The 27252-nt window shown below is 40.4% G+C and overlaps 1 protein-coding gene and 1 long non-coding RNA gene across 3 annotated transcripts in view; one reads left to right on the forward strand and one right to left on the reverse strand.

Moving 5' to 3' along the window:
• The first annotated feature begins 4658 nt into the window (after positions 1–4658).
• LOC308475962 overlaps positions 4659–27252 on the forward strand; it is a 29306-nt gene continuing 6712 nt past the window's right edge. Inside the window, exons 1-2 of the long non-coding RNA XR_013985587.1 lie at positions 4659–4789; positions 6051–6237. This is a non-coding gene — a long non-coding RNA (uncharacterized lncRNA). The remainder of the gene's footprint in view (positions 4790–6050; positions 6238–27252) is intronic.
• The window catches only part of LOC308475862 (uncharacterized protein), a 32206-nt gene continuing 10887 nt past the window's right edge, over positions 5934–27252 (reverse strand). Inside the window, exons 3-5 of one of the 2 annotated variants that reach the window (XM_081003342.1) lie at positions 14830–14942; positions 6579–6666; positions 5934–6055 (exon numbers count right to left, since the gene is read on the reverse strand). In XM_081003342.1, the coding sequence (XP_080859468.1) occupies positions 5953–6055; positions 6579–6666; positions 14830–14942 (304 nt within the window). In that variant the 3' untranslated portion in view covers positions 5934–5952. Of the gene's footprint in view, positions 6056–6578; positions 6667–14829; positions 14943–26608; positions 26914–27252 lie in introns of those variants that run through there. The other variant, XR_013985422.1, reaches the window with a different exon arrangement.

Below are 27252 nucleotides of genomic sequence, written 5' to 3' on the forward strand. Positions count from 1 at the left end.
TTGCATTTGGCACTTCGATAACTTATTCCAGGACAATTATTTTTGTTTGACTTTGTTGTACTCTCAATCAGTGATTTAAACAACAAATTCCCATCTGATTTTAAATGTATTGTACAATAAATGAGAGAACAGAAAAGTTCAGGTTTTGGAATTCTGCAAGTGCATTTAGTTGGCCACTGTGAGAACAGGATGCTGGACTAGATGGACCTGATCCAGCAGGTTCTGCTTATGTTCTTAGGTGCATGTGGTGTTCAGGCACTTCTCCTTAGTATGAAGATAACGGTGATACAAGAGTGCATGTATTTTCATCTGTGAAACGTTGTTTGGGGTATAACACAAGGAATCTGTAGAGACAGGGTTTTAGGGTTGTTTACAAATTGGAAACATATCAATAGTTTTTTTTCGATGAACTGTTGACATATTGTGACATATACATGGGAGGAAAGTTAAAACCATTAATACTAATAAAAATCTTGTAATGACAAGCAGTCATATTTTGCTTTAACTAGGGAACAGCAGCTATGCCTGAGGTCAAAGTCATTCATTAATGTTAAAACTATCAATAAATGATTGCCTTTTATTATCTTTTAATTAAACTTACTGTGTCAGAATATGAATTGTAAATTTGACCTTTGGTGCCTACGCACTTTGTAATGTGGCTGTGGCATTTTCTTCAAGCAGGCAGGTTGAAAAATTAGAATGCAAAATGAGTCTCTTTCCAATATTTCAAAAGCCATATCCTAATAGCAAAAGGACTTAACATTTTTATTAACCAAAGGCTGAGTGTTATAGCAACTGACAGGTACAACATGTGATATTATATATTCATCTTGATAGTAGAGGTAGTGATACCTTTTGCCATTCAAAGCTACATGTGCAACACCTCTTGTATTGGGTGCATTGGTGACAACAAGGGATGAGTGAATGTCAATTTCGGTTTCTCTTGGTTCTTTGATTTTTCCAGTATTGAGCTCAGGTCTTCATATTATATAGCAGTTTGTTATTGGCATCCATCTGTTCCAACAGACTATGGAGTATGCCTGTGGGGGTAAAGTCAAACCACTGTTTTTGCCGCACTGAAATGACCTCCCCAGGGTGCAAGCCTGGGCTTTGTGTATGAAGATCCTGGGCTATCCAGATGACAATGCCACACTCTTAGCTTCACTGAAAGCAGAGAAAAATGTTTGTCACCAGCTTGGCTGCAAGAGTTGCTGGAATGAGGCTTACAAGGTTGTCTTAGGAACTCCAGATTTGTGTAGATTTTACTTTCTTATTAGTATCAGAGTTTTAGACCCAAACTCGGGGGGTTATGTGAAACACCTCAGTCCTAAACTATTAAGTATACTAATTTAATTCACTGAAATTGTAGGTGCTTGTATGCATTACCAGTGCTTTTTTTGTTAAAAAAAAATGTTTAGGGGTAGTCTCATTTTCCAACTCATATTGAAATACTGCCCCTCAATGAGGCCAAACTTAGATTCACAAAATGTTTAGGGGTATACGTACCCCTGCATTCCCTCAGAACAGGGGTCTGCAACCTGCGGCTCCGGAGCCACATGTGGCTCTTTTACACCTTTGCCGCAGCTCCGGGGCGGCCACTGTGGCGGGCGCTGTACTGGCTGTGACGTCGCATGGGGGCGGTGCGTGCATTAGTCACGCACCATCCCGACGTCACCTTCCCGCCCGCTGTCAGATCGGAGGGCAGCGGCGCGCATGCAGTGGTTTTGCGGCTCCCAGTTGTTTTTTCTTCGGAAACGGGTCCAAGTGGCTCTTTTTGTCTTAAAGGTTGCAGACCCCTGCCCCAGAAAAAAGCACTGTTCATTACTATGTGTTTAAATTTGATTGGTTGGTAACTGAATTCTCATGTGATTGGCTAATGTTGGTCACATGGGAGGTAGCTAGTGAAGGAGAGACTCCATTTTATGTGAAGCAAGACTACTGTGTTTTAGAGTCCACTGTGAACACTGCTAAATAGAATAGAGTGTTCGAGTGCTACTTCTCTGCTTGAAAAAAAGAAAGCAAAGCTGCAGAAGAAGGTAAAAGTGGAAATGTCTCATAGAACCTGCAAGACATGGCCTAAGTGAGATACAGAAGGCTGAGTGCTGAGTTCTAGAAAGAGAGAAAAATACAGTTGCTTGGAAATTAGAAGAACTGTAAGCCCATGCTTGGAGAAGCATGTGTCTGTAAATATTGTGTTTTAATTCATCTATAAGTTGCTGCAAGTAAAGTTTTTGAATGTTAAAGTCCAGACACTAGTCTAATTTCCAAATGAGGTTATCAGTCATATATATTATTTGACCTTCTTAGCTGCGTTTCTGCTACCCTTACTTCAACATAAACTGACTCAATGGGTATCAGGGTTTTATTCCAAAAGACAAAGTGCATAAATGATTGGCTGCCTGAATCACAACTCCTCATCCAGAGGTCACAAAACCTAATAAGGTGCTTCATGAACTCTCCTAGCATTTACTGGTTGCAAAACAAATGGAAAGTAATGATGAGATTAAAAGAAAGGGTGGATTATTTCAAGCAAAAGGAGAAGACATAGAGGTTATGGCGGCTCATGCACTCCTGAAGTCAAATCAGAATAAGTCAAATGCGCATAATACTAAAAAAAACCCCAAAGCTGATTAATTGGTGTTTCATATGAATTTAGTGCAGCAAATGTGAGATAGGCAAGCAAGAAATTAGCACACTCTTTTTCCCAAAGCGCATTTATGGAGGTTTCCCGCCTCTGGCCCTTTTTGATTTAAGAAACGGAAGGCTCAGGAGATTTGTTAAACAACACAGAGAGCAAAACAGCACTGATTGCTCGAAGTGTCAATCTGAGCCCCCAAACAAAATAACTTTCCAACGCTTTGACCTTTCGAACACATGCAAACATTTCAGAATGTTTAACATTAATATTATCCCAAGGCACATGCTTATTAGCAAAAAGTCAAATCATACTCTGGTTTTCAGGACTTGCTAGCTATAGCTATTAGATCTTAACTTTTACAAGAAATGTAAACTAGACTGTAATTCATCTCTTTATATTTTTGTTGCACCCAGGATTAAAACTATACTGAGTTTATACAAAAATGTTTTCAAATCTGCAACACAGCATTTGAAATTTATGATGAACAATAGATTCATTGATTGAAATTTGTCACCAAGGCAAAGGTCAGCTGTGGATTTTAGCATTTAAACGGTGGGTTTCAACATCTCAAATGTCAGTACATGCAGGTCCCACTGCTGGAATGGTCATTATCAGAAATTTCAGTTATCCAAACACCAAGAATTATACCCAAACCTCACAACACTAACAGCAAATTCAGAAATCTGAAAAGCCAGAGTTTGCCTACTTGCTTATTTATTTGTGTTTTGCTGGTTGGTAGCAGCCATTTTGGGCAGAAACCCAGGAATGTATTGTACCTACAAAGCGGGACCTACATGTATTACATGTATAGGGACGCAGTTGGCGCTGTGGCCTAAACCACTGAGCCTCTTGGACTTGCTGATCGGAAGGTCAGCGGTTCGAATCCTTTCAACCGAGTGAGCTCTGTCCCAGCTTCTGCCAACCTAGCAGTTTGAAAGCATACCCGTGCAAGTAGATAAATAGGTACCACAGTGGTAGGAAGGTAAACGGCATTTCCGTGCGCTCTGGCTTCCGTCACAGTGTCCCGTTGCACCAGAAGCAGTTTAGTCATGCTGGACACATGACCTGGAAAGCGGTCTGTGGACAAACACCGGTTTGAAAGCGAGATGAGCGCCACAACCCCATAGTTGCCTTTGACTGGAGTCGTTTGACTGGAGTCCAGGGATCCTTTACCTTTACCTTTCATATATATATGTATTGCAAAATCATCAGGTTCATCTCACGTTTCATTTTTAGGGTCTTCCAGCGCGTGTCATTATTAGTGATGCAGTTGCTGTTTGATCCAATGTTATTTCAAATGACTTTGTAGCTGATGGTCTGTGTCTTTGGTCACATGTCACTGTTAACAGACAGTGAATGTGGAGTTTTTCTTTCCACACTAATGGTGGATTGTGCCCAAATTGAGGAAAGTGCCCTAATTTACAGCCCTAACTTACACTTGTGTTCCTCCAGTCAGTGAATGTTGGAGTTAAGAGCAAGTGCTCCTTTGTATTACCTTACAGGGTTGTTGGAAAGGTGACTAATGCATCTTTCCCTCATCTCCCTTGCAGTGGAAAAGTGACCCTGTATGTTTTTGCCTTCCATCATGCTGTGACACATACACAGTTGCAATCGAAATTATTCAGCCCCCATTATAAATCAGGTTTATTATCAAAATTTAGACTATCAGATGTTTACAATGAGCAAATCAAACAAAAGCAATTGAAATAGCTCAACACAATGGATGCTTCAAGTGTTTTCCCCAAATTCAGCTGAAATTGCTACTAATACTGGCTTCTCCAGTGTCACTACTATTCAACCCCTTCATGGCAAGCATCTTTAGTACTTAGTAGAGCAGCCTTTTGCTGCTATGACCTGCTGCAAACGAGATGCAAACCAGACAGCAGCTCTTGGCCCCGTTTCTTTTCTTTTCTTTTCTTTTTATTAAAGATTTTCTTGTTTTACAGAAGTATGTGTAATGTCTCTCGTATTTTTTCCATGTAACATTTTTACAGAGCAATGGCCTCCAGTTCATCAATATTCTTGAGTTTGCATGGTGCAACCACCTTCAAATCCCACCAGAGATTTTCTATGGGGTTCAAGTCAGGTGACTGTGGTGGCCACTGTAGAACTTTCCAGGACTTCTGCAACCAAGCCTTGCTGGAATTTGAGGTATGCTTGGGATCATTAGAAGGTCCAATAGCTTATTAATGCTGACATTGGTAACATCAAGACAGGATTTTTACAATGCTCCCTATGTGATGCTGTCCCACAACTTGGTTCAAAAGCTGAAGCATAGAGCATATGCTCAAGAAATTGCACTGGCTGCCAATTTGCTACCAAGCCCAAGTTTAAGGTGTTGATGTTGATTTATAAACAGCATGCAACCAGGCTATCTGAGGCAATGCCTTCCCCCATATTGCTCAGCCTGACCACATTGATACTCAGAGGTGGCCCTCCTGGTCATTCTGTGCTGTGTGGAACTGCATCACATGACCATATTAAAGATGGCCTTCTTGGTGGTATGACCTGTTTTGTGGAATGATCACCTGCCAAATATCTGGCAGGTACTAACTGTGGTGGTTACTAATTTGGCCAGGCATTTCTGGGCCACAGTTATTTTAATGGCAGTTTTACCGCTTCATGGATGTCACTGTTAGATAGATCAATGAATTTATCCTATTGTGAACCATTGTGCTATGGCTTTAATTAAAGGCACATAAATAAGTCAAATAGTAATCAATAAAAGACTTCAACTGAAAATGAGTGCTACACACTGAGATCAGATTAGATATTAAGGCAATAAATGTTTTTACAGTGAATGGAGAAGGTTTAGTGTGATCTCTCCAGAGGACTCAAGCAGCTATGCTTCAGGATGTGGCAGATGGTCTCCTACCAATTAGCCTGTTTCAGGGGGGGGGAGTGGAATTAAACACCCTTCTTCCTGACCTCACTAATGTAGCAATCAAACTTCTCTCTGTGCACATAGGACAAATCAACCAATCCTCCACGCAAGATTATAAAGTCTTTCAAAAGCAAGTACTTCATTCATTGTTTAACCTCTCTATATAGGGATGTTGTGAGACATCAAAAAGTTATGTTCACAAAAGTTGATTCCTGATGAGTTGTTGGCATCTGTCTCGAGAGACAATGGAGTGTGCCTCCGGGGATGAAGTCAAACCACTGCATTTGTAGCACTGAAGTGACCTCACTGGTGAGCAACCCTAGGCAGTGTGCATAGAGGTCCTGGGCTGCCAAGATGACAATCTTGGCCTTGCTGATGTGGTCCAAAGGAAAGCAGAGCAAGACGTTTGGCACCAGCTTGGCTGCAGGAGTTACAGGAAGGAGGCATACAAGGTGCCATCTAACCACCTTAGGGCCTTAACTCTGGATATGTGTATGGTATACTCCTTAACCTTTTCTTCTCTTGAAGATATCCTGCAAGGCAGTGAAGATTTAGGATCAGAGTTTTCCTTCTCCTAGATGAGCTACCTTCTCAGGCTGATGAGCCATATCTGCCCATCTCCCTCTACAGAATTTTCAGAAACCGTCTTCTTGAATGTCGAACATACTATTGGTCTTGTCCACTCAATCCACCAGAGCCTGTTTTCATATGCAGGGTAAGTCCCTAACTTTCTGAGAGTTTGAGACTCATCAACTACTCTCACCTGGTTTAGCTGGCTACTCAAAGCCATTCCTGGGTATCACCTCTGTCGCATGCTGATAGCTCTCACCTGTGGCTCCTACAAGATGAGTGCAGGTTGGGGACCAAACATGGGCAAACTCCTCCAGAAGTAGCATGGCATGTCCCCCACCAGAGGTACTACCCATCCCCTATCACCCCTGATGACTTAGGTTGGGTCAAATAGGGCCTGGCTGACTCCAATCTCGTGCCTACCTCTGCTTTCTCTATAGCCCAAGCTTCTCTCTTTCCTTTTTCTACAAGAGACCTATAACTTACCTGTAGTGGCAGGAAAGTGAAAAGCTGAGGGTGATCAAACTCCATGTTGCCAGCAGAACATCCACTTCTTTAGGGAATGGGGCAATCACTACAAATCAATTCAATGTTAGTGATGTTTCTCCCTTTATATGAAGGAGCCAATGTATCAGAAGCTGGTAAGCTCCCAGAGTGGCTGGGGCAATCCAGTCAGATAGATGGGGTACAAACAACAACAACAACAACAACAACAACAACAACAGCAATTTATTATTTATACCCCGCCCATCTGGCTGAGTTTCCCCAGCCACTCTGGGTGGCAAATAATAAAATTGTTGCTGTTGTTGTTATATCAGTTCGTGGACATTCTAGTTTATCCTGTTGGATCATAGCTTATACTATACTGAAACATGGCTTTAAGGATTATTATTTAAAAAACAACAACAGGTAGGTTGTCGTGTTGGTCTGCCATAGTCGAATCTAAAAAAGTCCTTAAAAGAATCCTTCCAAAAATTGTCCAGTAGCATCTTAGAGACCAACTGTTTGTTATGGGTATGAGCTTTGGTGTGCATGCACACTTCTTCAGATACCTGATATCAGATATCTGAAGAAGTGTGCATGGTTAAAACAGTCATTTTAACCACCAATCAGAAAGAAGTTGCTCCAAAGCAGTGTTTGGTGCAGAGACAGAAAGACAAGTCTTTGGGAGCAAGCAGATTTTTATGTGTAAAACAAAAGTCCAGGGAACATTAGGTGCTTCTGAACGTCCTTTTCATTGGACATGCATCAATATTATTTCCACCTGCAAAAGTCTGGGGGATGTCCTACCTACTTCCTTTCCCACTAGTCCTAGAACTTCCCAATGAAAAAAAAAAGCGGGAGGGGAGAGATAACACACACAAAACCACACCTAACAAAGTGGCACCATCGGATATTTGCAGGATTCCTTCCACCAGCCCAGACTTGCTCTTCCGAAAGAGAACTTGCCCCCATCAAGAAGCAGGGATATTCCCCAAAGTGGCGCCAAGCAGGAGGAGCTCTTAACAAAATCAGCTTTGGAGGGGGAAGTTTTGAGTTGCAAATTTTTCCCAGAGGGTGGGGATTCACCTGATTTCACACACCCGCTCAGTAATTGGGGGGGGGGGGTATCAATGCTGATTCCTTAAAGGAGCAGATATTCTCCAAGCTCTGTAAACGGAGATGAAAAAACCGAAAGCAGGCAACAGGGGGAAAGGGAAGAGAGCCCGCAAAAATCCAAAGCCTTAGCAGCAGAGCGGAAGCCTCTTAAAGAGGCAGGCAGCTCATTAGAACCCAAACCAGTAACGCAGGGGGAAACTCACCACACACACACACACACACACACACACACACAAAAATTCGGCAGGGGATGAGCACACGCACTAAAAAGAAAGGGGCAATCTTAAGTAAGTTTGGTCTTGCCCTCCAGAGCCTTTTTCCCATGAACGGAAGTGGGCCAGCTGCTCTGACTCCCAAGCCTACAGTGAGTGGCAAAGTGGCAGCAAAGCACCGCTAGCTGTAGGCTTTGCTGCCCGCTGCTGGGCAGGCGCCGTGGCGCAGGACCCACTAAACCAAATAGAAAAGACGGCCCTGGCTGGACCGGGGGGAAGCAAAAGACATGAGAGACTCCACATGGAAGAGGTTGCAGTCTTAACTGAAGATTGCAAATATAGTCCTCAGAGCCTAGCTTGCTGAATCTTAACTGGATAGGAGTGTTATAGGGAATTTGGCTTAGGTTTGGCTATGGGAGGAACTGAATCTCTTCCATATCCTCTTAGAGTGGCAGATCATTCACACTGAGAGGAACCATATAGTGTTCACATTTTTTAAAAAAAATTAAGGTAACTGTAATGAAGTAAATGTTACCATCTAGTTTATTAAGTAACTGTGCACACAAATATCACCACCAGTTTCTATTCGTAACAATATTCATAAAAATAAAGTATAGCTACTTTGATTTGTGCTTTATTTGGGATCTCTCAGCTGCTTTGTCCTGGTAAGCTGAGGAATTAAACTATTCTTCTAAACACACCATGATGCCATTGCACTGCCATTGTACAGTCATCTTTTAGAACTTCATTTTAGAAAATGTATGCCATCAATACTGTGTCTGAAGCAGATAAGTTATCTTGGATAATATCTTTAGGGCAATGTAGGTGGTCCATTTAAAATAATGCAATGTTGTGTAACTTTTAGCAATTGGTTGCACACTGTTTGAAGAAGCAGATTAATGTACCAAATAGCATATGCGGGCATACTGCTTGATCTGATTTTACAAAAAGAGGCAATAAAGGAAAGTCCTTTCTAATTTCCTTAATGGAATTTTCTTTATTGTTCAAGAATATTTAGGCAGAAGCAAGACTTGCATTTTCATTAGTACAGTTTTAATTTCCTAAATGGCCATATTGCTCATCTACATGTGGCTAGTAAGAACCATGCAACCCAAAATACACATTTTGGAAGTCATTATAGGAAAGTGGTGATTACCTTAAATGCTATTCTAACTCAAACATCACACATCTGTACCAGCAAAAGGATGAGAATCTTACAAATACATGTCTACTTGGAAGTAGGGCCCACAGCATTAAGTGGTACTTACTCCAAAGTAGGGCTGGGGGAGAAATTTTAGTCAGCTTGTGTTTAAAGCTAAATCTATCAAATTGACACCCAATGTGAGCCTCTCTGGGAAGAGAATTCCACAAATGTATAGCCACCGCAGGAAAAGCCCATTACTGTGTTGCAGCCCTTTGGACCTCTCATGGAGGAGGCACATGGAGAAGGCTCTCAGATTATGAATTCAGTGTCTGGGATAGTTCATATGAGGAGAGGCATTGAGGTATTCTGGCCCCGAGCCATTTAAGGACTAACAGGTCAAAACCATTACTTTGAATTAGCCCTAATGGAAAGCACTCCTTGCCACTGAGCGCACCTGAGCCTCAAGCAACAGCAATGGTTCTAGGCGTACCCCCAAGCTACATACCTGCTGCTTCAGAGGGAATGTAACCCCATCAAGAGCAGGCAACTTCCCATCCATCTGGTCTAGGGAACCACCCACTAACGGTGCCTCCGTCCATTTATCTGACCTACTTAATGAGAAATACTTTGTGAAAGCATGGATGAAGAATAAATAATTTTATTCTAAAAAATGTCTTTTTATTAGTTAGAGAGGTCACTTGGGAATTGCTGACACTGGAGGAATGAGCAACCACTGTGTGTGTGCTGGCTAGAGAGTCAGAGTTGAACAAGGGGATATTATTATGAAGCTTGTTGACTGGTTTGGGCATGTGGGGTTAAGGTGAAGCTGCACAGCATGTTACGATGAGAGAAATAGCTGAGTATCATTCCCTCATCAAAAAGGTAAGCCTCGCTGCACAAGGCTACCTAGTAATCCTGGTGATTTACACAACTAATAACACAGGCCTAGTGAGTCACAGCATCTTTCAACCTTAAACAAGTTTGTCGTGAAGTTCATGCCACTCTGAACTCGTTTAAACATCAGGATGCAGATGTGATAAATAAACTCCCATTCCAGTTGTAAAAAGGACACGCATGCATGTAATTAGTTCTATAAATGTTCAGAGTGTATCTATAAAATGTGGTCCACATTTGAAAATCACCACTGAAAAATAATTGCATGTCATATGTTTGCACCCTTTGTGTTGCATAGGCACACAGTGCATGTAGTTTGTGTTATGATATCCCTTCCTAAGAGCATAATGTAGTGTATGAAGCTGCATTTCATCTGAGTTGACTAATGTAGAGTGCAATCAAATTAGGATTTGGTAAACAAAATCTTCCATAGTCTTATTAGTATCCATCATGCCTGTCTGCCCTTGGCATTCATTTAAACAGCTTTAGCAAAAAAGTGACCATGTAAGTCCTGGCACCTCTTGATGGTTGCTGGATATCATTCATTGTTTCTATATACAACTGAGAGAAACTTTCTTTGCCATTCTGAACAAAAAAGGTAGCTAATTTGGGGATTGATTTCAGTATGCATCGTCACAGAGCAGTTGTCAACCAAAGCAGTTCAGATTTAAAATCTCCTTAAGAGTAATTGGAAGGGAACATCTGTGCCCTCCAGAAGTTATGACAGTATGAAAGTAACTTTCAAAAAATGCATAAGCAAAGGTTGCTTCAGAAACAGCTTGCTAATCAGCAGCAATATGGTGACCCAGTTCTCTGACAAGGCAGCATCATTAAACTTTCTTGTATACAGCATCTGTGTTAAAAAACACACACCCAACAACAGAGGATATGCAAAAGGGGGGAAAGAGAGAGGAAGTGTGTGCACTCAGTGGACTAAGTAAGCTTTCATTATCAGCGACATTCAACACTTGTAGGTTCACCAATATTGAGAATCTCCATTGCCAAATTAACTCAGTTGCCAGAGTGGGGGCGACAGGATGGAAACGTCTAAATCTCTTTGGCAAAATCAACTCTGAGCCAACACAAGAGATGCTAGCAGATTTCATTGTGTTTTTAAAATCCTTTATGCTAAAACCCATCATGTTTAGCCAGTACACATGTTTCACTGCAACAGCCCTAGAATTGCCACTAGTATATTTGCAACAGACAAACACAACCAGTCCTGGCTGCACAGTTTTAAACACCTGTGGGTCTCGTTTAAAATGTTTAGCTAAAAATGTTTAATCTTTAGGTTTCCTCCTTTTTTCAAACAAACAAACAAAACCAAAAAACACCACTGGCCTGCTTCTGACATAAATGAGAACAATGACTTCTGGCTATATGAATAATCTGTTAGAAAAGTCACTTAAATAATGCAGATAGAATCCAAAGAGAAAGAAAATCCTGATAACTTTTTACTGGTTTTTTGTTTGTTTGTTTGTATATATATACACACATACACACACACACACAATAATCTAACAACATTTCAGGTTTTACAATCAATCATTCAACCTCGAACTTCCGCCTCCTCCATGGTTTCCCCAAAGTTTGGATTCGTGCTACATATTTTAGTTACTCCATGCCTTTGCTTCTATAAAAAACAAAAAAACAAAAAACTTCCACTGACCTTTCCACTGCTGTTCTCAGTCAAATCCTATTTGTGTCTTAACATATTTACACTGAGTTTTTAAATCTAAAAATATTTTCCAGTTCTCCTTAAAGTCAATCTCTTTTTTATCTCTAATTTTACTAGTCAAACTAGACAATTCTACATAGTCTGTAATTTTCAATTTACTAAGGTTTTTTAAAAATAAAAATAGAAATTTGGTGGATCCAAGGGATGCTGTGGACATAGTGTATCTTGATTTCAGTAAGGTTTTTGACAAAGTCCCCCATGATATTATTGCAAGGAACCTGGGTTGAATGAGGTAACTGTTAGGTGGATTTGTAGCTGGTTGACTGACGCAAAGAGTATTCATTAGTGGTTCCTCATCATCTTGGGGAAAAGTGACAAGTGGGATGCCACAGTATGTTGTCCTGGGCCACTTACTGGTCAATGTCTTCATAAACTACTTGGATGAAGGAATTGAGGGGATGCTCATCAAATTTGCAGATGACACCAAACTGGGAGGGGTAACTAATGCCGCAGAAGATAGAATCAGAATTCAAAATGACCTTAACAGATTGGAGAACTGGACCCAAACTAACAATAATGAATTTCAATAGGGATAAATGTAAGATTCTGCACTTAGGCAGGAAGAACTGGATGCACGAATATAGGATGGGGGACATTTGGCTTATTGGCAGTACATGTGAAAAGGATCTAGGGGTCTTGGTGGACCACAAGCTTAACACGAGTCAACAGTGTGATGCAGAAAAAAGCTAATGCTATTCTAGGCTGTATCAACAGAAGTATAGTCTCCAGGTAAAGGGAAGTAATAGTACAACTCTATTCTGCCTTGGTCAGACCACACCAGTGGTACTGTGTCCAATTCTGGGCACCACAATTTAAGAAGGATGTTGACAAGCTGGAATGTGTGCAGAGGAGGGCAACAAAGATGATCATGAGTCTGGAAACTAAGCCTTATGAGGAGCGCTTGAAGGAGCCGGGTACTGTATGTTTAGCTTGGAAAAGAGGAGACTTAGAGGAGATATTATAACCATTTACAAGTATCTTAAAGGCTGTCACATGAAAGAGGGAACAAGCTTGTTTTCCCTGCTCTGGAGGGTAGGACTCGAACCAATGGCTTCAAGTTGCAAGAAAGGAGATTCCGACTAAACTTTCAGAAAAAAAAATTCTGACAGTAAGAGCTGTTCAGCAGTGGAACAGTCTCCCTTAGGAGCTTGTGGACTCTCCTTCCTTGGAGGTTTTTAAGCAGAGGTTGGATCGCCATTTGGACTGGACCCTTCCAATTATGTGCAGCTACATAATAATATATAAAAGTAACCTGCTTCAGAGCTGGACAGTGACTGGAACGCAGGTCCTGCTCTATCACTACATTTCACTGGTCTTCAGTATATTTCTAGCTTTAGTGAATTCAATGGCCGGCTCCAGGATTAAATAAATATGTCCAGGCAGCAAGTGACTGTGAAAGCAAAGTGTTTCATTATCTCATTACACTCTTTTAGCTAGTTTCATGCTAGTGTTTGCCTTCTGGAGATGGAATTTACTTGGTATGTAGGTATCATTTTTCTTGTGTCTGCCTCCAGCATCTCAAATGTAAAAGGAGTCTCTAGCTACTGAGTCTCTTCAGACATTATGGTACATGTGTCTTAGTAAGTGCGACATAAATCAATATCCAAAATGATCATCTGGGCTCCATTCTTCTAGGCTTTCTTTGACCTTTCTTCTGAAAGGGGAGAAACTTCATGTCTGCTAAGTAAAGCTTCTCAACTGCAGAACATACTAATTTATCTGCAGAAGCTATTTTTCTTCCCTAGGCAAAAATAAATGCATCCTTCCCATCATCTGATTTAGCGTTTCCCCCCTAGCCATTTTCCTGATTTTTGTTCTTGTTCTGCACTTCATCCAAACGGATGGACACTTCCCCCCACTCATTCGTATAGATGAAAATGGAAAAGAGTAGGGCTACAATTTGGAAATTTGATGGAAAAACTATTGCTACCATACCACAAATCCTGCTGTGCTGAGGCTGAGAGAAAATTTTGTTTCTCCTATGGGATTTCCCCTTGGAATTCTTCTGCTTTTAACTGCTGTCTAGCATTGAGTTGTGACAGCCCTACCTAGAAAGAAATAATTGGACTAGGATTTTTTTTCATGGGGAAAAAAGATTTGTGGATGAGGTGTGGATGAGAGTGAGAGAGACAGACAGACAGAGAGAGAATAAAATACTCAATAGATTGCTTGTTTTTGCACATTTTCTATGGCCCTGAGGCAAAGTCAATATTGTGTAGAAATTTTGGAATGGTCACCAAAGTTACCAAATCAGGATTAGAATATGTCAGAACCAAATAAACATTCAAGGCTGGTCCACTAAATTGAATGGGACACTGTGACACCCACCTCAGTGTATCCTCAACCACTGCCACTGGTCTGCCATCTTGCAGCACAGTATGAGTAAACTGAGGAGAAGCTCAGTATGTACCTCAACTTGATTAAAATTAAGATGGGCTGGGCCACTGGGGACTACAGGATCCAGTCCAAATGGCCACCCCTGCCTTTTCGTTCCTGTAAAATGACCAAAGACCTAGGATTAACTTCCCCCTTTTTGGTTCCAAATAATTCAATAAAAATGTATTCCTGGCCAAACACGACAGGTTCATTCATTGCTGTTTTCAGAGCATTGTTCTATTAAATGTTATTCTTCAGAGACAGTCGTTGTTACAGTTTTCTAATTTATACAGACAATGGACAGCTGTCCAAACATTTGTGACAGAGATAGTGATTTCTACTCTAACAGGCAAGATTTCTGAAAGTCACTGCATATTTAACATACTCAAATGTGAACTGTATTTGTTCATAACAAGGATCATTTGGGAGTGGGGAGAACTCAAAAGAAAGAGCTTTTCTATCCCTAAACAGAAAAACAGAAATACCCTGGAAGATAAATATTTTTCTACCTCAGGTAAGTTAACTATCTTTTTTATTATGATTTAATGCAAGAAGAAAGAAAGAAAATACAGCTGAATTCAAAAGAAAATTAAACATACACACAAAATGCAAATCTGGGTCATTTCATTTACATTCCTTGAAATGTAAAGCACCCCCGCCCCATTTCTTAAAATTATTTTATGTCACCACATATAACAATACACATATTTGAGATTTGCAAAAATTAACTATCTTTGACGTACTTGGTTAAAAGTTTTACCACAAATTGCTTACCAACGTGTTGGTGCAAAGATATTTTTGATCTGATTTGTATTCTCATGGATAAAAATAGCATACATCTGCTGACGTAGAAGCCAAGTTGAAAAGTCTCATAATAGCAGCTTATTCTATGGAAACAGAAGAGCAAGAGGCAATAAATTAAAGTAACAATCAGTTGCTAACTGAATGTTTGTAGTTCTGATATCTCTGATGAGGCAATGTAAACTGTTGTAAAGGCCTGGGTTGAACTAAACAGTTGAGCTGCTAGTGGAAACTAGTGAAATGAGTCCTGCTGGTGCAATGGGACTTTCCTCACCTCTCTTCCCCCGATGTCCCTCAAATTGGCTAGGGGGGTGTATGTCATAATAACCCCCGGAACAGCATGGAGGGGGAGGGAAGGGGATATAGTTCTGCCAACAAGCTGAAATATTTGTGCTGATGAAACAATCAAAATAGTGTGACATTGAATTGCTCTCAATATCTTATTTTATTTATTTTTAAAAAATGCCATTCCACATTTATATTCTTTTTTTTTATATATAAATTTTTTATTCGTTTTCCAATACAAAATTATACAGTCAAAACATCTTTTCTCTTCATCACCAATTTCTCCTTTTTGACTTCCCTCAGCTTGCCTGATAATCCCCCATTTTACTCACTTTTTTCACATTTCTCGAATTAATATTGCACTACAATGTTATTTTATATTTTACCTTATTTTTTAACAATATTTCTAATTAATATTTTCACAAAACTTCTTTAAAACTTACAAACGTTATCTGATTATCACTTAATTTTTGCATATATTCTGTAAATTTACTCCAGTCTTCTGTGAATCTCTGGTGGCGTCGATTCCGGATTCTTCCTGTTAATTTATCAAGTTCAGCATAGTCCATCATTTTCATTCTCCATTCTTCTATCGTGGGTAGTTCTTCTTGTTTCCATTTCTGGGGCATCAATATTCTTGCTGCTGTCACCGCATATAGAAACAATTTCCTTTCTTTCTTATTAATCTCATTACCTATTATTCCTAGTAAAAATGCTTCTGGTTTCTTAACAAATGTATATTTCAACATTTTCTTCAATTCATTGTAAATCATCTCCCCAAAGCCCTTTACTTTTCCACATTTATATTCAAGGTAACATACAAAGCAATGTTGCAAAAACCCTTACAAGTTGACCCAAAATTCAGTTGCCCCAATGCTTTTGCAGAGGCTTGTTTCTGAGGATAGAAGTCTCTACCTGATGACTGACCAACTGATTGATTGTTTTAAAAGCCATTGAGGAGTGAGAAAATGGACCTCTCTATAAAGAGTTTCTAAAATTAAGTACCACAGGGGGTGATTAATATGTTTTCTCAAATGTTGTTTGTTTAGTCACTATTCATTGCTAGTGAATGTAGTTCTGTTATATTCCAATAGTTGTGTTTATTTCATTCTTCCACCTTACAGTTAGGCTAGTATGCACCTACAAGAGGTATCATTATGTAGAACTTTTGTTCCCCAGCCACCCGAAGTCTGCTAATCCCATTTGTGGACTAACATAGTACTCAGCAACTTTCTATTTTCTCCCCTACTCTGGGCAGCTAATAAAACTAGGAATTCTACCAAGGCCTTGGTGAGCTGTGGTGTGTTCACCTTTATGGGCCTACACTGTGGAATCTTTTGATCCTGACCACTGAACAGTTTCAATGATCAATAAAGATACACTGACAATGAAATGGGTAGGTAGGAATGCTGGGAGATTCCATGTCCCCTAATAATCCATTGCTCTCATAATGCCAGCTCAGTACTGTGGAACTCTTTATTATTGCAAAGTACCACAGAACCATGGTGAATTGCTGATTGGGAATATACCATCATAGCCTTAACACATGCCTCTATCTGCAGATTTAAAATAACTCCACATTTTTGGCCACTAAATCCCTCCCCAGTTTTCTCTAATTGCCACATAAAACGAGGTGATCCACCGTAATGAATAATCATAATGAAGTAGCCACGCAGCACGCCTCTCATTCCTTTCCTTATGCCGTTATCAGTGTCACTATAGTCTCCGCTGCATATTTCGCCTATTATTGCAGCTGTCAGAGAATTAAGTGAAATCTATCTGGCAACATCTGGCTTCTCAGGGGGGAAAAATGAATAATTTCATCAGCCTTCCCCAGCTCCGTCAGTCTCATCCTAATTATGATGTAACAGAGGGCATTAGCATGTGGTGGACTTGGTGATTAACCTCAGGCAGCTGAAAAAGTGGTCTGGAGAGATGAGCAAAGCATTTGGAACAGCTCGATCAATTATAAATGCTCCCCCCCCCCCACCTTCGCACCGGACGAGGCACTTAAATTACAGCAATGACCTTGTGATTGGTAACAGTAAGTTACGCTTGAACCCATTTAGAGGGTCAGATGTTTTGTAGCACATTTCAATAGTTTAAATGCTTATTTCTAAATTCATTTGGAATTAATTCCTTTTTTTATTTTTTACTAGCGACTAGAGCTGAGCAAAATCTTCACAGGTTTGATTTTTGCACTGGAATTCAAGATATCAGTACAACAGAATTTCGTCTTTGAATCTGGAGCAAAGTGATGAATCTATTACAAAGTCACGAGGAGACACGTTTATCTAAAGGCGATTTTGGGCCTGAAAGTGAGGCAGTCTGTGTGCTCTAAAGGGAGGCACCCACACAAAAGTTTGAAAAAAGTCTGTGCTCATGAGTGTGGGCGAAACAAGGGTACAGGGTGCTGATCATTTGATGGGGAAGGGTTTTCTATAGGGTACATAAAGCAAGGGTAGCTCAGCCTTGGGTCAAGTGGATCAGGGAGCTTCACCAGAATAGTCACTTCCCATTGTGTTCTAGATTCTATTTTTTCTGTCATATGTGGGTTTGTTTGTATTATTCCAAACCCAGCACAGCTGCTTCAGGATCATACAGGCTGCATATTTTCTTCTTCCTCATCGCTATTACATTTATATCCTCTCTCCGTTCCTACAAGCTGTCATTCAAGCTGTCACTCATGGTTCTCCATTTTCCCATGTTATACAGTGGTACCTCTAGTTATGAACTTGATTCGTTCTGGAGGTCTGTTCTTAACCTGAAACTAGAGGCGTACTGCACCGCCGGCACACAATTTCCGTTCTCATCCTGCGGCAAAGTTCTCAACTTGAGGTAACTCTTCCAGGTTAGCAGAGTTTGTAACCTGAAGCGTTTGTAACTTGAGGCATTTGTAACTCGAGGTACCACTCTACTCACAACTCTGTGAGATAGTTTAGGCTGAAAGAGTGTGTTGCCCAAAATCACATGATGAGTTTTATTTGAATCTTAACCCTGATCTCCTGGACCCTAGTCCACCAAGTCCTCCACATTCTGGGGGCAGGGGAAATGTAAAAGTGATGAAGCTGGATGTAAAAGTGATGAAGTTGTTAAATTTTCAGATATACATTTCCCACAATAAAATATAAAGCATTACATCTAATGACTTCCATTCTTTTCCTTCCATGGTTCCTTTATACTTCCAAAATATACTGCATATTCTATTTCTGCCATCTATCTGCCCTTTTCATATAATCTTAATTTCAGCCAGCATTTTCACTTGCTTACAGTTATTTTCCAAATGTTCCACAAATAATTTCCATTCATCTTCCTCCACTCCTTCTTGTTCTCTTACCCTCCTGGCTGTTAGCTCTGATATTCCATCATTTTCAGCTGACCTTCCTCCTCCTTTGGGACCTCTCCCACCTTCCATTTCTGGGTAACAAAATCTGAGCTGCTGTCATTGCATACATAAACAACCTTTTCTGACCCCTGGGTACCTCTGTCTGTATCTTTCCTAAAAGGAATGCCTCTGTTTTTTGGGGGGAATGCTGTTTTAAACAGTTTTTTTATTTCATTATAAATCATTTCCCAGTAGTCCTTAACTATTCTGCATGACCTTACTTTTTTGTTCAAGGCCGTCATATTCTTCAAAAAAGTGAACGCTTCACACACAGCTTTAAGGCACGATCAAGACATACAGAAACATGATGGAGTCTCATTGATGTCAGTGGGAGAGTTAGGAACCTTCTACCACTAGAAGCAATGGGACTGAAAGGCCTTTCCTTAGATGAATCCTTGATTGTGTAAGTAGTTTGAGGAAGTGGCTTAAATATCCTAAAGTTCTGTAGGCAACTCACATTAAGAAGCAATCCTGTTTGTATGAAACTTTAGCATATAGGAGCGGGGTCTATTTATTTCAACAAGCTTTAGAACCAGGGGTGCCAACTTGAATGAAATATTGGGGGGCAGGTAAGCCCCACCCCACATAATCAATCACAAGATGTGGTGTGCAAACACTATTTAACTGGCAGTGCCCATCAACTTTGGAGGGCCAGCCTCGTCAATTTTTTTTGGGGGGGGGGGTAAAGTGACCTTGCCCCCTAGGAGTTGGCTCCTATGTTTAGAACTGGCTGATGTTTAAAGCGAGATTGCTCCAACAAATATAATATTTCGAAACCAGAGTTGATGGTCACCCTTTTTAGATACAATGGTTTTGTGATTACAGATCTTTCTTCTCTTGCACCTAATTCATATTGGGGGACAGGGGGGATTGGAGCTTACTGTTTCATTCCAGTATACAGACATAGCAAACATCTTATGCCATCTGTTGGATAGTGATTAAATTCATTTTGGGACATACTCTAGTGCAAAACGTACTGAAATAGTGTGCCATGCTAACTGCTTCAATGGGGCTGGTGTAAAGGATTGTCCTATTTTATTGATGTTCTTGAAGCCTTGTGCAAAAATAATATGTGAGAAATTTTGGAACACATGAGGAATGATCCAGCAAAAACCAAACCATTTTAATTCCCAATAATTTTAATGGAAAAGATTTACAGTGCAATTCTGTACATGTTTGCCTAGGGTGAACGTGCATAGTGAGCTGTTCAAGTGAAAAACAAAGAAAGAGTGAGGCATAAAGAGTAATTGTATGCATATTCACTCACAAGTAAGTCCTACTGCATTCAATAAGGTGCAGCCTTAAATAAGTTTAAATGAGGCTGAATTATGCCCACCATAACTAACATTCCTAGACCAACTTCCCATAATAAAAATATTGTTTATGTTTTAATGAAAGAGACACCAGTGTCAACACTGCTTTTATTAAAATGAACTTTGCTATTTATTCTTTAACAAGAGTTCTCTCTTAATAAAAAATGGCCTTTCCCAAAATGCTTGAATAATACCTTCAATAATACACCAAGAATTTCTCACCCAACCAAATGAAATATTATATTTACTGCTACCTTTGCATTACTGCCACAATTCATGTACTGGAATATATTGGGATAAATGTAATCAAGCAGCAAGGGTGAAATATGATGTGTTCATCTAGTATATAAGACTCTTGCACCTCAAGTACATTAGAACTTTCTTTCTCTTTTAACGCAAGTCATACAATAGTAATACTAGCTTCTCCAAATGCTTCACCATCACTACCGAAACTGAAGACGTTATGCTTAGCTGAGACTGAACTATTCAACAAACTGAGTTTCAGTCTAAGCATGAATTAGAAGTTCATGTGGCAAAATTTTATCTGTATGATCATACCAACTTTCGACCTGCCCCTTGGACTCTCCAAATGGTGTTTGTGTAAACCAGATGAAAGCTAGTATCTTATGCTTGGCACAGTTACAAGCTAAAGCAGATATGTGACACTGCAACACACAGGGCCAACACCAGATTTCAGGGGACCTTTTACATGGTGTTGATGATGGGCTACCACCCCCCAACAACCCCTCAAACCGGACACCACTCAGCCCTACCTGTGGCTGCCACATGGTTTCACAGCTACTGCTTTGATGCCACCTTTGTCAGGTTTTTGAATATGCTTTCATGGAGGATGGGTAGTGGCACTTTGAATGGGGACGCCCACCATCTTATGTTAGCCAAAATGCAATGTCCCAGTCCATAGAGCTATGCGATCAATAGATCAATAGGCTGGGACATCTCCAAAAAGGAGATAAGAGCTGCGCATGGTCCCCATTCAAAAGCTGCAGCACTGCCCACGACTGAGAATGATCCAGGGGTCTTGAAGGGGGGCCGGTGAATGGCAGCATGGCCAGGTCAGGCCATTGGGGGCCCTTCCAAGCTGCTCAGCCAGTGTGCAACCTGACTAACCTGTGGTGCGGGGCCTGGCAACATGTATCCACATTCTTGTGCATTGCATATTTGTTAGTGTCTGCTTTTCCTCATTCTAAAGCACAAACAATCATTATTGTGTACGTCACATGCAGAGTTGGCGTACTTCTGTGCCATATTCCTGATTTAAAAACCCATACAGCTGCCTAAATTCCTTCTCTGACGATCACTCGTACCTTAGTAAGATTGTCTTCCATGAATATAGTCTTAACAGTGTTCCATAAGTGACTGTGGAGGCCAATTCTGAATCTGCACATCCTTCCAAAGTGGGGACATAGGTTTCCAGGCAGGAGCTGATCAAGGGCGAGGATTTGCCAAACATGCCTTCCTCTTAGCTTGTTTCTCCCTTTTGTTCTGAGTTTGTGTTTCTTCAAAGTCCTTGAGGCTATTCCCCAATTGGAGCGCTCGCAGGCCAGTGATTCCAAGTTGTTGGTGTTTATACTACATTTTTTAAACCCCTTTTGTTTCCACTGTCATTATGCTTTCCATTCTTAAGTTGGGAATAGAGGAGTTGCTTTGAAAGATGACAATCAGGCATCTAAACAACATGACCAGTCCAACGAAGTTGATGTTGAAGAACCATTGCTTTGACACTGGTGATCGTTGCTTCTTCCAGTACACTGGCATTAGTTCCCCTGTCTTCCCAAGTGATATGTAAAATTTTTTGGAGACACCATTGATGGAATCCTTCAAGGAGTTGGAGATGGCATTCGTAAATGGTCCTTGTTTCACAAGTGTACAGTAAAGTTGGTAGTACAATAGCACTGTAAACAAGCATTTTGGTTTCCCTGAGAATGTCCCAGTCCTCAAACACTCTACTCTTCTATCCAGAGAAAACTGCACTCACAAAGCTCAGGTGATGATAGATTTTGCCATTAATGTTGACTCTTGTGGAAAGATAACTGCCTACGTAGGGAAAATTATTGACATTTGCCAATGTTACACCATTAAGTTGGATTTGTGGCCCTGTGGAGGGGTTGTTTTTTGCCTGTTGGCGCAGCACTTTGGTTTTCTGGATATTGCGTGATAGGCCAAGCTTTCCGTAAGAAAGAAAGCTGTATAAATTAATGCAGATCTGAATCATTTTGTGCCATGAATGTATAATTACCTTAATTGCACAACAGCTTGCAGATTAAACCGCTGGTCTTTTTTCACTGATATGTTAATATCCATTGCACATGTAATAGCCATTAGGAAATGTATCTGCAACAGGAAGCTTGCAGGTATCTGTGGCATCCCTGCACATGCTCTTTTTTCATCGGATTATGGATGGTGCTCAGCCACCCAGAAGGCCAGAGTACTCAAGCCTCTGGCTCTCCATATAAAGAACGGACATGGGGCAAGATTTAAAACAGTCTCTATGCAGTAAATGCTCAAGTGATTCCACCCAGAGTATGTAGTTAACTTTCAAGTATATATTTATTCAAACAATCTGAACAAGACATTCTTGCTGCAAGATTTGTTTTTCTGCCGATGCAGAAATCTCAGACCCACATTCTAATATCCAGGTGCCAAATACAACATTAGCAATCACATTATGATTTGCCCAGAGAGAATTTTTTCCTTTCCCGGAGACTTGGATGCAATTACTGCCTGAGCCAACTCCCAATGAAGTCAATTAGCCCTTAATTAGCAACTAAACCAGTTAGCTGGGATTCATTATTATAATATCATAAAAATGCATAGATGTTTGTAGACAACTGAAATGGCAAGCCACCTATCATGCAAAGTTTACATTACAAAAATGGAATTGTTTAGTTGTCACACACAGGGAGGTTTTTAGAGCAGCCTTTCAAAGGTCAGTATCCTTTTGCTCATGGGGGGGAACAGAATCAAACCAGAGGACTTAAGGTTGGCATTGGTAAGTAGCAAGGGAACAAGAATTAAGGTCAAGCATTTATGAAGGACTTTAGCCAAGATAACTGTTAGGATTCAGATGCAGAGAGAGGCATCCAAGGACTACAGGCAGAGGCAAAACAGTAGCAAGGACCAGAGAGGTATGGTATTAGCATTTGCCTGAAAGCCCTGCTGCAACTTCCCTCCTTCGTGGAGGATAAATTAACCCAAGTCGGAAGCAGAGCTTCTTCGTCCGTAGCTCCAGCCACATTTATCAGACCAAACCACGGATTAAACATCAAATCCTGCTTGGCCAGGGCATTTCATTTTCATAAAAAGCCTTTGCTTGTTAAATTGCTGACTTCACTGCCCTGGATTGGGATTATCACAACTGTATTCCTCCCCCCCCCCCCCCAGTTTTTACTCTGCTTACCAAGCTTGCATTAAAGGAGGCACCAGAGTCTTTTAAACAAGCCAAAATTATTCCAATAACCAGGAGTGACTTGCCTGATAGCGCACAACTAGCAATAGCCTTCCAGCAGCAGTGTTGTGGCCGCTTACCATGACACTGAGGCAGTGGTGAGGTCAGGGCTGTGCAGTTGACTGGCAGAGCCAATCCAGAGCTTCCACTGGTGCTATTCTGCAACCCCAAACTTTCCTTCCCCTCACTGCTCAATGCCTCCCACTCCCTGCAGTAAGAGGCAGAGATGCTGCTTCCAAGAGGCTATTACTCCACTGGTCAGGCTGCACCTGTCTAAACATCTTACAAATACTGTGTGCCTCTTCCTAAACTGCCAGGTCTTATCAGCAACTGCTGATAACTCTATCAGGTAATGGTAGATGGAGCAATGAAAACAACACAAAACTGATAAAAACGAAATGCTGCTCCTCTTGTCACTGTAACCCAGGGCTTGCCAACTGCATGCATGCACACATACATAATTTGCTTTTCCAAGGAAAAAGGACCAACAGATGGTTTGGGGTTGAAGTATGGGTGGAAAATAAAGGGTTAATGTTGGGACTTTCTGGAGGTTGTATGTAGTATTCACCTAAGTTTTACTGAGAGCAGATGGATGGAAATGAATGGGCTTAATTTAGTCATGCCCATTAGTTTCAATGGGTCAACTCTTGAGTAAAATTAACTCACATACCACCGCCCAATATCTTTATTTTTTATCAGTTATGAAAACATTGGGTGGAAGAAATGCAAAACTATCAACTCCTGAAGCAAAGATAATGATTTTATTCCTAAAGTAGTTCCTAATTTCAGAAACGACATAGTTTCAATTTAGTACAATGGAAATGATTATGTCTTAGACTACGGATGGAAAGACCTTCCTATTTCTGTTCCCTCAGTTCTCAGTGTCACCATCTGAAACTCAGTCTCCACATTTCTACAGCAATTTGCAATAAAAAAAAACCTTATAAAAATTACCAAGCACTTTAGTTTGAATTTCTACTAATAAACACATATTTCCAAGCAATATAACACAGGTCCCCCCGATAAATATGTTTGTTTTTCTGCACCCTTTCTGCTAATATAAGCATGTCTGTACAGCATCACAAAATTTGGGTAAGTGTGGATTTCACAGGATAACGGTGTTTCAGTTTCATAATGTTTTCAAAGATATGAATTTGATAGATTTAGCTTTAAATGTGTGCTGAATCAAATTCATACCCTATTCCTATCTTGGACTATATTAAATGTTCTGATTTGAGATTTGCTCCATATAAAAAGGACAGACTGAATATTTTACATCACAAGAGGGTGGCTTCTACGAGCTGCTCCAGTTTCCAGCAGACACTTTGTGGCTCTGCAATGCCTTTCCAGAGGGGCTGGACCAAGACTGGAGAGTCTGAAATTAAGCAGGTAATTCCTAAACAGATGCAGCTTCTTTCATTCATGTGCCTTGTGATGCAATTTTTGGCCACAATAGTTTGAGGGACTGTCACCCAACCCAGCAGTTTTGGAACTACTTTTCTAAGATGTCTAGATAACATCTTTGGTTAATTAACATTCTATATCCTTTTAAATGTGTTTATAGGAGAGGGATTATTCGTCTGTTATGTTTCCGTTCTGGTTTTTTATTATGTATTTTGTGTTTTTATCTTGTATTTTTATGCTGTGAAATGTCCTGGCATCTGCGGATGAAGGGCGGTATACAAATTTAATAAATAAATAAATAGAAAACAAAGATAGCAAAACCTTTTGTTCCTGATGACGTAGGGTTCTTGACAGCAGCTCTTGGACCAAATAATGTTTAGGCCTAGTTCACACAGAATGATAAACCTGTGTCTAAATTGCATCAAAGATCCAAAACCCATTTTTAAAGGCAGTGCTGATGGTGTGGAGGGATTGGGACCCTAAACCCTCACCATTGACTCCACTGTTGGACCATCCATTATTCCGACAGGAGGATAAATATGGACGATTTAAAAACGTGAGGAGAAAAGAAACCTTCTGCAATTTCCAAGCATGAGCTCATGGGGAAACTGGATGATGCCCAGTTAACCTGGTTTCAATCTCTTCAGTTGTGCACATTTGCAAGATGCTTGGAACGCAAGGCGGAAGGCCTTCGTTCTCTTACATCATTTGAGTCTTTAACAAATCAAGATGTGAAATAAAAGCAGTTGTGTCTTTAATTTATAGCATTCTTCTAGAACAATATACGGGTGATACAGGAGGCCTCCGGACAATATGGGGAAAAGACTTAGGGATCATAATTGCAGATAATAAATGACAATCAATTTGGCACAACCCATCCCTACGAACCATCTCTGCTCATTGGCAGGAGACTTCTGTTAAAATTATATTTCACTAGCACTGGACTCCCTCATGTCTAGTCAAAATAAGCACTAGCATCTCTCCCCTATGTTTGAAAGGTTGCAGAGAGTGAGGCTCATATTTCATGGTGGAGTTGCACATTGGTATATTCCTTTTGAGAAAAAGTGTTTCACATTATTTCCAAAATTACGCAGCAAGCCCTTCCACCCAATTTGGCTCTTGCCTTGTTATCCTTATACTCAAATTTAAACAATTACCTTAAATTCAGAGGTTTAGTTGTTGTTTTATCAGCAGCCTGATTAACAATAGCCCAATACTGGAAACAACCTATAGATATCCCCATTGAAATCCGGATAAATATTTGGAATGTGGCCCTATCAGAACACCTTGCTCACCACAGAAGGGTAATTAAAGACATTTCAAGAATAGACACATATTGAACTGATAATGCAGAAATAAACATATTGCTTGTGTACTGTGTACTGCATATGAAACTTAATGTATCACTGGACAAGTTACGGTAGTTATGTGTTGTTAATGCATTTACATGAAAACCAATAAAAATAATTTGGGGGGAAGAAAGCTCCCTCCAGGGCATGCCAGGGGTTGACTAAATTGGGTGTGAGTGGGGCCATCTAGAATCATGAGAATAAATAACAAGAAGAACAATTTAACACCAAAAGTGTACTTGCCCCATGAATCCTTTGACAATACTGCTGTCTTGCTTTGGCCATATGTCTTTATACATGCCTGGAAACGTTACTTTGTGCCAAGTAATAAACTCTTCTGAAAGACAAATGGCTGGGGAGAGTTTAGCTAACCTGTGCTAGAGAGACCCTTTTCCCACTTTGAACCTGGTTTTGTTCTGCTGAATAGTAGACAGGCTGCTGAAAGTCACACTTTTCCCAAGTACAAAGGAGCACATCTGGGTAACTTTCAGATCATTTAGCCTAGGTAGCAGAATGCCCACTCAGAGAGCAGCACAGACTACATCAGAGCTTTCCCCAAAATCCAGTTTTATTGAAAGAGAAAATAAAACGGCAATTGTATATTTAACTGTCCTAGAGATGAGATAGTAGGAGAGGGCGAGAAGTGAACTGGGTTTCAGCCATGGAGGTTGTGCAGAGGATTGCTTTGGTTTTGGAGAGAGATAAAAAGGAGAAATTTGCAGTAGGACCAAAAAAGAACTGGCAGGAGGGAGAGTTGCAGGTTGCCTTCCTTCTGCTCTTTCTGAAACAGGGCGGGAGGGAGAAGATCTTTAAAGAAGAACTGGTGTGACTGATTCTTTGTGTCTTTCTTTCCTCCTAAATGGAAAGAAAGGGGGTTATGGAAGTTTAAAAAGAGATCTGTCACATCCCCCTGCATGCTTTAAAAATTAAACACTTAACTAGTCATTCCAGCAATTCTTTCAAGTACAGGCACTATTGTGTGCCCGCTTTCTACCTGTGCTCTTACAAATCTTTCAGAAAGACATTTCTCTGACTTATGCTGTATTATGATTGCAGGTAAAATTTCAAATAAAATGGGAAGACACAGTTTATGAAAGATTGAGAAGGGTTATAAAATTTGATTTTTTTTGGTAAATAATTCATGATGCTCCTTTCACAGCCCTGATAAATTCTCCTCACAGTTCGACTCTTTGG

Source organism: Podarcis pityusensis (genome assembly GCF_964106645.2).
Source record: "Podarcis pityusensis genome assembly, chromosome: 4".
In the NCBI taxonomy this organism is placed as follows: Eukaryota; Metazoa; Chordata; class Lepidosauria; order Squamata; family Lacertidae; genus Podarcis; species Podarcis pityusensis.